The sequence below is a fragment of the Leptopilina boulardi genome, unplaced genomic scaffold (assembly GCF_019393585.1).
Source record: "Leptopilina boulardi isolate dan_hultmark-lab unplaced genomic scaffold, ZJU_Lbou_2.1 LbouV2_353, whole genome shotgun sequence".
Lineage (NCBI taxonomy): Eukaryota > Metazoa > Arthropoda > Insecta > Hymenoptera > Figitidae > Leptopilina > Leptopilina boulardi.
Window position 1 is genome coordinate 212,234 of NW_026137922.1, and position 12,250 is coordinate 224,483.

At 35.4% G+C, this 12,250-nt stretch overlaps 1 protein-coding gene across 1 annotated transcript in view; it reads right to left on the bottom strand.

Moving 5' to 3' along the window:
* LOC127286354 (MFS-type transporter SLC18B1-like) overlaps positions 1–12,250 on the bottom strand; it is a 255,832-nt gene that overhangs the window by 96,032 nt on the left and 147,550 nt on the right. Inside the window, exon 3 of the mRNA XM_051312754.1 lies at positions 10,536–10,826. Coding sequence (XP_051168711.1) covers positions 10,536–10,826 — 291 coding nt within the window. The remainder of the gene's footprint in view (positions 1–10,535; positions 10,827–12,250) is intronic.

The following is a 12,250-nucleotide window of genomic DNA, read 5'->3' on the forward strand; positions in this document are numbered from 1 at the left end:
AATTATTTTCGTAATTTTCAACTCAAATTAAATTCATTTTCTCGTTTTTTCCACTAATTTTCCACGATTTCTAGTAAAAACACTCACTGACTTTATATATCTTCCACTATTAAATTTTGTCTCTGTCAATTCGTCACACATGGGAAATTTGTCACATAAATACATATATACAAATATCACATATTATATATAATATTTAATGAAAATATATAAATACAAGACGAATAAAGATAGGATTTTTGGTTATGAGAAATAGGTTTTTTTTACGTTGGGCGCCGATTTATAACTAGCTGCCTGGAATAAGAGCTGATTATAAGGGAAACAGGAAATAAAAGGGAAATGACTATATTTTATTATTTTAAAATAAAGTATATTTCGACTTACGAAGATAATTATACAAACGCTGCAGTAACAACGTTACCTAAAAACTCTAAAACTAATTAAGTACAAATATTCTAGAACGAATGTTATCTTCCTTATAGAACAGAGACAGAACAGCTGTAGCAAAACAGGTCTAGAACACAGTTCCAGAACTGTTCCATAACAAAATTGTAACAGTTGTTCTAGAACAAGTTACACTGTTTGTTCTAGAACAGTTACATAACGTGCACACTGGGATGGATTGATCGGTAATATCGCACTCACAAACAACATTGACGAAGAATAGTTAATATGAAACGAGAACATATACAATTGATTAGGTGGATCAATATCGAGATCCGGAGAACAAGTGCGGCGCTTGACACGAGGATCTGATGATTGGCTCTTCGGGATCTTCCGAATAGTTCCGCTGTCAATCGTCAAATTCCCGTCAGGCCCGTAATTATGTAACCTATGTTACAACTTGCATTAAGATTTCATGGAAATTTTGCAAATTGTTTATTAACAATCTAATAATCCAAAGTACTTCAAATAGGGCTCGTTGGATGCGGAATTATGTCAACTTTCATTTAGTAACATCAAAATTACGATAACTTTATTTGTTTATAAAATACATCATTTTTTATTAACATTAATTAATTATTTAATTAACTAAAAATTATAAATATTATGTAAGTGGATGAAAAACATTTTGTCATATATGTTTTCCAAAGGTTTTTTTTGCTCATTCGATTGGTTAAAAATTTTTTTTTTAAATTTTTCATATTTTTTAGAAATCAAAAATTTTGTGGCTTTTCTGTCAAAATCAGTCTTTTTTTATTTTTCAAATTTTTTTAGAAAGTTTAAAACTTATAGTTAATGTTAGATATATTTTATATAGAAATACTATATTTATCGCTGATTAAGAATTTTTGAAAATTATTTGTCGACAAATCATATCGATATAATTATCACATGAAACATCTAACTCTGAACCAAGGAGTTTTAATGACATCTAATAGATGTCACTTTGCTGATAAAGTCGAATTCTTCAATTTCGTAATTTAAAACTTATACTTTCAACAAAAAAATATGGAAATGTCCTTTTTCGTTGCCTTTGAGATATTTATAATTTAATTAATTAATGTTAAAAAACAGGAATTTTACCCCTCCTATATATTTAATAAAAACCCTACATGTATATATATTGAAAGACAATCATAACTAGTTATACGCTTCCTCCTATAAGAACGCTACCCGCCTGACCAGAAAACCAAATCTCTTGAATATTAATTAGAAGAACCAATATGGCTAATTTTAATTCTAATCAGGAAAATTCCTAGCTAGCGAGTTAACGCGTAAAAGGTTCAAATACCTAGGAAAGTGCTTATTTCATCGGATTCGTGGTAGGTCAAGCTAACCAGTATCAAGGGTTCAAGCAGGGACGAATTGCAGCCCGCTGTGTAATCACTGCTAAGCAGCCAGTGTCGCCACCAAACCGAGACGACGGAATAAGAGGAAGAATCTACCTGTTCCAATAGTTAAGTGAACCTGGTGAATGAATGGTTAGTATACAGCTATACTCTTGGTACGCTGCTTAAGCTCAAGATATATTTTTTCTTACTACCGATGTACGACGCCCAGGCTATCGGAAACTTTAACTCACTCTCTCTCTCTCTTCTTCTTCTGCTCGTTGTCTCCTCGTCGGACTTCAAACACTATCTCTCGCGTATTAGGTGTCCCCCTTTAGTGTACTCTGTTACAGGCTACTAAAGGTATTCCATTTAATTTTGTAATGAACCAAACCTTGCCTTTGTTCTTTTCTTTGGAGTATATGCAAAACTTGCATATACTTCTGACAAATATGAATTCGTATGACCAGCCAGCTCAGCCTCTACTTTAGGGTTCATCTTTTCCCACCTACAATACTCCCTGTTTCACTTTTAAAAAAGGAATCTTGGAGGTACGGTGTGAAACAATTTCTATTCTATTTTTAGCAAACTAATAACGCTTCTGCCAAATTCCAAAATCTCTCTAAACGTTAAATACTGTACTTTATGTATGCCAATAATGCCTCTACATACTATTTGAATTCTTAAACATATGTACAAGTCTTCGCCACCACTGTATTCAGGGGAGTCACAACCTTCATTTTGAATATTTTACATTTTAATGATCGTAGGAAGATATATTTTTTTCTTGCATCATTTGGGTCATGAAAACATACATGATGGTCAAAAAAATAAAATTTTAATGCAAGAAAAAAATATAACCTCGTTTAATACTTTAAATTTAAGTGGGTCAAAATAAAGGTTGTTACTCCCCTCAATTAAATTGATTTCTTTTCTGATTTACTTTTGGACGAATGGCTTTATATTTTTTTATTTTATTTTGCGAATTTAAATTAACGAATGAAACGTATGAGTGTATAAAGACACTTCACAGGCACATCACTACACTTACCGCGGAATCATATTGTACACAATCGTTACTTATACACAATATTGTAGAATAATGATAGTTATAAGAATCTAAATTGAATAAAAATCAAATTATTTCTTAATAATAAAAAAATTTCTGTAATCATTAAAACCGCCTTGTGCTTATTTTTATTCTTTATGAATATTTTCTAATAAAAATAAAACGAACCGTAACAAACTTTCTCATCTTCTGAAATAATTTTTTTTCTCTCAATTTGAAATTACAAGCTAAATAGAATAATCTTGCTTAAAAATTTTTGAAAAATAAATTCAATGAATATTAAAATCATAAATAATTGAATTTATTACTCGGTTTTCTTAGTTAAAGAAAGAAAATTTGAATAAATCGATCACTCCGAGTCAGGCTTTGAATATTAAAATCAATTAGAACAAATTATTAGATTGTTTTAATAATTAATCAAAATGGCTTCGAGTAAAATATAAAAGATAGGCGCATTTATGTCTCAAAAAATTGACGACAGCAAGCGAAAAGAAAAATAACAATATTATTTTTATTTTATTATAATTAGAAATAAAATGTTGCTTTTCTCATTAAAAAATAAGTAACTTTAACAGCACATTTAGATTTCACATAAATGACAATTACGTTACGTGAATTCTTAAAAGTGCTCTAAATATTACTTGTTTTTTGAATGGCAAAAACGAAATGTTTTATAATACTACTACTTTGTACTACTTTGTCCTAAAAACTCAATGTAATTTTTTTATATGCAATAAAAAGTCATTTAGAATAAAACAATCATAACACATATGGCCCAGAAAATAATTAACAGCAAACGAAAGGAAAATCAAATTAATCCCTACTAAAAATGCCATCTAAAATTCCTTATAGAGGTGAGTTCACGCAACTCTCACTCTCACTCTTAAAAATTTTTCAATCTCACTCTCACTCAAAACATTTTTCTTGAGTAAATGTCAGAGCGGTAGTGAACAAATCATGAGTGAGTGAAAAATTTGTAAGTGAAGGAGAAGAATTTTGAGTGAGAATGAAAAATTTTTGAGTGAGGGTGAGAGTGAAAAAATTATGAGTAAAGTGAGATTAATAATCCTCCAAAAATACTTAAAGGTGCCTTCTGTAGTAATTGAAACTGGGTTCCTTGAAAATTACTAACCAGGATTCTTTGTAGGCTACATAGGTACCTACATTGGAACCTACATAGGTTCAAAGTTAAGGCGCTAAAGTTTACCATCATTTTAAGGAAGAAAAGATTATTAATTAAGGAATAATTCTGAACATTCTGCCCGGGTGCGTTTGATTTTAGAAGAGAATGCAGGATGAAAATAAAACCAATTCGAAATAAGCATGAACGGTGTGACAAAATTCCCATTTGTTTTAAGGCAGATTAAATTTAATTTTCCTTATTGACTTCGCGAATTGGTAGAACAGCGAGTCGAGAAAATGATCGTTTCAAGGTAGAAGTGCTAGTTTTGATACTAGCAACTCTTGCGAGGTCATCCGGCCCTGGATGCAGTTGCTGAACCTTAGCGAGTAGCCATCTCGCAGGGGGCAGGTTTTCCTCCTTAAGCAGTACGATGTCCCCGACCTTGACTGCATTGGTCTCTACCAGCCATTTGGAGCGCTGTTGAAGATGGTGAAGGTACTCGTGAGACCAACGATTCCAAAAGTCGTCTCTCATCTTTGTAATCAGCGACCATCGATTGCTCGGATTTTCGTTAAATAAGGGAGGTTCAGGGATGTCAACAAGGGGTCCACCAGTCAGCATGTGTCCAGGTGTGATTGCAGAGAGGGAATTTGCATCAGTAGAATTCGGGTAGAGAGGTCTGGAATTCAGACATGCCTCTATTTGGCATAGTACGGTGCTTAGTTCCTCAAAGGTGATGCGTGTCTCCCCAACGACACGTCGAAGGTGGTGCTTAACCGACTTCACGCCGGCTTCCCAGATCCCACCAAAGTGCGGTGAGTGTGGAGGGATGAAATACCAGGTGGTTCCTTCGTTTGCCAGCAGTTCGGCGCCGGGATGAATGTTTTGGAAGCGCCAAGGAACATTTGTCGCAATTCTCTCGCAGCACCAATGATGTTTCTAGCGTTGTCACTGAATACCTTTTCGCATTGACCTCGGCGGGATGTAAATCGCTTGTAGGCCGCAAGGAATCCGCTTGTCTCGTAGTTAGAAACCAGTTCCAAATGGATTGCTCTAGAACAAAGATACACGAATAGACAAATGTATCCCTTTGTTGATCAAACGCCTCTTCCTTTCGATGGTAGGATGTAAAAAGGTCCAGCATAATCTAAACCCGTGAACGTGAAGGGTTTTGAAATGGTAACTCTTTCAACTGGCAGTTGGCCCATCAACTGAGTTTGAAAGTTCGCTCGAAATCGGAAGCATTTGATACAGGTTCGGATGATTTTATTAATCAGGGTTTTGGAGCTGACAATCCAAAATTTTTTGAGGATCCTACTCAGGGTAAGTTGCTGACCACCGTGAAGAGTATCGAGATGAGCTCGAGTGACGATCAATTCGGAAAGTTTGCTGTTTTTTGGCAGGATAACTGGGTGTGTTTCATCGAACGAGAGCAGTGAGCTCTGGAGCCGTCCTCCAACTCGGAGAACCTCATCATCGTCTAAGAATGGCGACAACTTGATCAGTGGGTTGCTTGAGGGCAAAGATTTTTTGCTTCTCAATAACTCTATTGTTTCAGAGAAATTCTCGTCTTGCACGACTTTTATCCAGGTTGAAAGGCTTCGTTTTAATTCATCAGCAGTTAAATAGGGTTCAATTTCAAGGTTCGGATTTCGAAGAGCCTGGATAAAACGGAGGCAATAGGCTGTCACTCTTAGTAACTGTGTGAGTGACGAGACAAAGGAGAGGAGCTCGGGGATCCCTCTGTTCAATATAATGTTGATTTGAATTTCGTCGACCTTTTCAATATATTTTGAGCGTGCCTCTAGGTCGATGTTGGGGTTAAGGGTCTGATTTGAGACAGGCCAATTGTCGGGTGATTTCAGCAGCCAAACTGGTCCATGTCACCACAAGGTGGAATTGAGAAGCTCGCCAACAGTGAATCCTCTGGTAGCACAATCCGCAGGATTGTCCTTGGAAGGGACATGTCTCCAGGGAGTTTCTTTCGCCAAGGAGTGGATTTCACTAACCCTGTTGGCTACAAATGGCTTCCACCTTGAAGGATGACCTTGAATCCATGAGAGGACAATTTGAGAGTCGGACCAGTAGTGGATCGAATTTGGAGAACAGTTTAATTTTTCGATGACTACTGATGTCAGTATTGCGAGAAGTGTTGAAGCACGAAGCTCTAATTTTGGAAGAGATATGGCCTTGACAGGTGCCAGTTTGGTTTTGGCAATGATTAGGTTCGAATGTGATTCACCAGCGAAGGTTCGATGGACAAGATAGATCGTTGCAGAGTAGGCTCTTTCAGAGGCGTCTGAAAAACCATGTAGTTCCCAATTCGACTGATCATTTTCAGTGTTGATCCAGCGGGGAATTTTTACAAGGTTCAACTGTGGTAACTGCTGTTGAAACTCAATCCATTCAGTAGAGAGATTGATCGGTAGGAGTTTATCTCAATCTGAGCCAGCTAACCAACAATTTTGCAATAGTAGCTTTGCTTTCAGAAGAAATGGTGCTAGCCACCCAAGAGGATCATACAACTTCGCAATTTCAGAAGCAACAATTCGTTTCGTTGGTTGAGAGGAGTCAATAGGGGAAACTTTATAGTGAAACTCGTTAGATGCGGGGTTCCAGTGCAGGCCCAAGGTGGAAACAGAAGTCTCAAGGTTGAAACTTTTGTCTTTGCTTTTACTATCAGTGGAATCAGTAGGGACTAATTTATCGACGTTAGCAGCCCACTTGCTGAGCGAAATACCTGCTGAAGCTAAAATAGATATGAACTCATCTCTAACTTGAATTGCCTCGTCTAGAGAATCACCTCCAGCAAAAGTATCATCAACATATGTGTTGTTGATCAGCACGTCTGTGCCGAGTGCAAATCTCTCCCCTTCGTCTAACGCCAATTGCTTCAAGACTCTGATAGCCAAAAAAGGAGCGGGTCTGGTACCATAAGTTACAGTTGTCAAGCAATAGTCTACTAGAGGTTGACTCGGGGCAGGTCTCCAAACAATTCGTTGCAAGTTGCAGTCTGGGAATTCGATTTTTATCTGTCTAAACATCTTGACTATATCACAGGTAAATACATATTTCCAGAATCGCCACCGGGTAATGATCAACCAGATATCGGTTTGCAGTTTCTGCCCGGGGTAAAGGGTCTCATTCAAGGACAATCCTGAAGAGGTCATTGTATTTAGCTTTAGCAATAGGATTTTTTGATTGTTGTTTTTCAGTTCGAAGGAACATGGAAACAACTTGTTCTCTAGATTCCCCTAATTGATCAGGTGAAATAGAGACTGGTAAGCGAACACCGTATTGACCTGATTCATTTCGGTAATGGATGTCCTTGAAATGTTTTCACAATCCTGTTCCGCCTTGGTCAGAAAAATTTGTTTGGGTAATTCCTCAACTTCCCAAAAGGCACGAAGAAGCTGATTCAACGAGTCCCTTTCTTCCACTTGGAGCGTGGAGAAGCAATTTTGTGAGTCAGAGGGTTGAGGGATTGATCGACCAAAGATGATCCAACCAAATGTTGTTAGAAGGCCTGTAGGACTGTTCAAGGGACCTTGTTTTAATCCAGGGAGCAAAGTGTGACCAAGAAGATCAATACCTATTACGCAATCAACAGGTTCCTCATTATAGTAATTAGGATCGGCAAGATTCAAATCAGCAAGGTGTGACCAGTTACTATGCTCAGGTCTGCTCTTGGGCAGGAGTTGAATAAGAGATTTCAAAACTAGAGCATTGATTGGTAATTGGAAGTTAGGATCTTTCGGTGAATTTAACCAAAGATCAACCTTGTAACTTGAATTTCCGAGGGGGGAATTCCCAATGCCTTTCAGAGAGACATCACATTTCTGCTTAGGTAATTTCAGAAACTGAACAACTCGTTCAGTTACGAGGGTTCGTTCGGAACTGGAGTCGAGGAATGCTTTCACAACGATCGATTTTTCTTTAGGCGAGGTAAGTTTAATATAGGCAGTTGCGAAAATGCCCCTTGATTGACTGTCGAGTGGGTAAGAGATATGATTGGAAAGGTACGATGCGTTGCAACTTGCCTGTTCAGAAGAGAGTGAAGAGGCTTGGTTTGAAGTTGAAGGGTCGGCGTGTTCACCACCATCATGAAGAAAGGTATGATGCTTTCCAGAACACACAAAACATCCCTTGGTTGACGAGCAGTCATCAATTTTATGATTACTTCGAAGACAATTGTGGCATAGTCGTAAGCGTTGGACTTGTTCATTACGTTGAACTACTTTCAATCTTTTAAATTGAGGGCAGTACGATAAAAAATGAGAAGCCTGACAGAGAGAGCAAGAGTTTGATTTAATTTTCGTTTCAGTCTGAGAGTGATTGACTAAAATTTGTGACTTCTTATATTTTTTATCGGATTGATTAGATTGTGGTTTGGATTTTGTGTTATTTAGAGGTTTAGGAGAATTCTCGATGGGGTGAGAAGCTTCTAAAGCTCTTACAGTACTTTCGAGGAAAGAAGAAAGTTCCTCATACATTGGAAATTCCTCAGAATCCTTTAGAGAAGATTCCCATTCTTCGCGAGTAACTGGGTCAAGTTTATTTGTGAGGATGTGTACAAACCAATCGTCCCACAAATCAACTGGTCTATTCATATTTGAAAAGGCTCGAATCGACTCATTGGTTGTGTCTAAAAGTCTTAATATATCGTCAACAGACCTTTTAGACGCGGGCGGACAAGAAAGCAATTTTCGCATGTGTGCTGATAAGAGAATGCGTTGATTATCGTAGTGCTTGTCAAGCATTGTCCACGCTTGGAGATAATTGGTTTCGTTGACCGTTAGATTTTTTATGCGTTCTGCAGCCTTACCAATGAGTGATGATTTAAGGTAATAAAGCTTTTGAATATCGGAAAGCGCTGCTTTATCAACCATGGCTGTGAACAAGTCACGAAAGGTTTCCCACTCTAATTGATTGCCGGAAAATTTAGGAAGGGATAAGACAGGTAAATGTTTAAAATTTGTTTCTTTACCATTGTTACCTTGTACAGAAGTGTCTTGTGCAGATTCTGTTTTAGGAGTAGAGAGCGTACTTATTTCACGTTTGATGACAGCCTTGGTTGCAATGTATTCTTTCTCCACCGCATCAAACCGGGAACTTTTAAAATAGTCTGTTTCGGTATAAACGGGATTTGACATCAGTTTCCAATGATTGCTGTAAAAATCCTTCCAGTACTCTTCCAGGTTTGATAAGCGTCCCTCAAGATAGTTTAACGGACTCTCCTTGGCACATTTTGAACTCATAATCTTCGCATGGAGTTGAGTGATGAATAGGGCAAGAGTCTCCTGAGTTTTCATCTCCGCCATTTTGAATGTTGATCACCAGTGAAGAGCTTAAAAAATACAAGTAGTAAGCACTCTGACTGATTAACGCGACTTCTCTTTTTTGTAATTTGGTAATATTAAAGCTTAGCAAATTTTAGCAATTATAAATATCCAATTTCGTTAATTTTGTGTAATTCAAAATTGGTCATTATTTAATTTAAAAAAAAAGGGGGGCTAGATAAACCTTGAAGTCTACACATGAGTACTCTACTATTCACCACATGCAAGATGTTACACTTACAAGGCACTACTTGAGGACAATTGATAAAATTATAATTTTAATGCGTTAAGCGAGAAGCAAAATAAGTTTTAAAATCAAATAAATTTTATTAAGCGTTAATTTAGTTTAGCAAAGCGAACTTAGTAGATTTACCTATTTGTTGAAGCTCACTGGCGAGGTAATTAAGAATAAGTACTTACTTTAAATCAGCAGAAATAATTTTTTAAATGAGTTTGTTATACTTCCCCAGCATTTCAAAATAAATATGAGTCCACTTTTGGTTTAACAGTATTAATTTATTTATTTTCCTAAAACTATATTCTTGATTGAGAATACAATTGTACTTTGATCATTAAAGACCTTTTAACAAAAAATAAACGTCGATGATTTTGGATTAGACTTTGGAAGAAAATTCTCACTCGCGTACACACGATGCTTATTCTCAAGTCGGAAAAAAAGGGAACAACAAAAAAAAGAAATTCAATCGCGCAGGTCAGGATTAATCAGATTAAATTTCACGTGTGTAATTCGGGAGCTCAAAGTTAAGGCGCTAAAGTTTACCATCATTTTAAGAAAGAAAAGATAATTAATTAAGGAATAATTCTGAACATAGATGATAATTTTTATTATCTAATTCCAAATAAATGAAGAAATTGTATATTGTATGAATGAAATTTTATTTTATTATTTGGATTTAACGTAATTTTTATTAATTGATTTTTAATCATTTCGGTCACCATATTGGATCTGATTGCTGCTTTTTAATTTATTTTTCCTGAAATTTTGAATTTTTAAAAACGAATAGTGGTTTTCGGAACTTCACCCCACGAAAACTCAGAGTAGCAAATTTTTTATATAATATTATATATTTATATATATTTTAAGCCAATCAATCTAAACAATTTTTGAAAACTCGTTCGCCATAGATTTCTCATCAATAAATAAACAAAATCATTGACTAAATTTATATATTAGTACTAAATTAAATTAAAGTTACATGTTTCCACCTTACCTGAAATAATGCACCTCCGACAGTAGGTCCTACAATCAGCCCCAAACCGAAAAACGTTTCCAAACTGGCAAAAGTAGTAGCTACATTTTCTGGAAACTCTTTAGCTATTATAGCAAAACTTGCAGTAAGAAAGGCGGCATTTCCTAAGGCCTCAATTATCCTAATTGCAAATGATAAGATAATAAATGGATAATGTCCATTTACTTTATCTAATAATCCAAAGACAATTGCAGAAGTACCTGTGGTTAAAATTCCACCATTGAAAAGAAGTTTTGGTCCAATTCGGTGCAGCTGTTAATAAACATTAAGAATAGTTAATCTCAAAAATGACAAAGCAAAGTTAAGTAATTTTTCTAGTTTTATCAGTAAACAGGTGCACAATAAAAATGTTAATTTAAGGACGTTTATCTACGGAAATGTAGACAGCAAAAAAAAAAATTAATTAAAATTTAACTAATTAAAAAATGTTAATAATTGTTCTTTCTGAAAGAAGAAATATCAATTTTCAAGAAAAAAATTATAAACCTGCAAAATTTATTTGTTTATAAAATTTGCATATATAATAAAAATTTTCGGACATATCGCTTTTGTGCATTTCCATGAGAACAATTGAATGATTCTCTACAACTTCACAGTAGGGATTTTCAAATAATCAAGCCGTTTGGAAAACATGACTATTTCCGCCATGTAAAACGCTTGTCATATCAGCTATAAAAACTGTAATAAAAAATTAACTATTGGATATCTTTCTTTTAGAGTTAATTTAGAACTTTTTAAAAGCTTACTTTAAAAAATTATTTGGGATACATAGCAAGCCGTTTGAAAAATATTACTATTCGTTTAAAAGAAAAATTTGTTTATAAACAAATAGCCATATTTTTTAAGTGGCTTGCTTGTTTAAAAATCCTTTCGATGAAGTTGTAGAAAATCATTTTCTGAAGAAAATAAGCCATGTTACATATTACGAAATCCAAGGTTTCTTCCTAACCGTAAAGAAATGTTTAGAATGATTTTTGTTGAAGTCGAAACATAATTTCTTTCAAACGTTTAAAACCAATTTAACAAAAATTGACGAAGGTCAACCTTGTTTTCAATATCGGTGAGAAAAGTTGCAAAGATAAATTTATATAAGACCTAAATGGTTAAAAGTGACCTTATGTCCGAAATAAAATGAACAAATAAATATTTTAAAAAAATAAACAGCGCATCTTCATCATTATAAGAATCAAATGGATTCACTTGAAACATATTGCAAGTTTATCATATTTGTGTTAAAATAGTTTTTTAAGGGAGTAGTATAGCTATGTCAGTACTGGCTCATAGTTCCGGCGGCTGCCGCTAGATGGCGGCACTGTTGCATACCTTCGGTCGGTAATACCCTCAGTCGGTAAGGTAGATCCCTGACATGAGTTCTCCTCGGTTGGTAAGGTAGGGATCTGTTTTACCGACCAAGTAGGGTACCCATCCCCGAGAACTACCCTTCCCTGGTGACTTTTAAATTAATTTATTTTCAAGTATTATGCAAAGATATTTTGAATTTTCGCGCCAAGTGGTGGTGGTATTTCAAAGGTTAATACGAGTACTCATCCCTGTTGACTTTAAAATTAATTGGATAATTGGCCTACCCTTCCCTGGAGACTTTTAAATTAATTTACCATTAAGAATTTTCAAAGGAAATTTGAATTTTCGCGCCAAGTATCGGTAATGTGGTATCA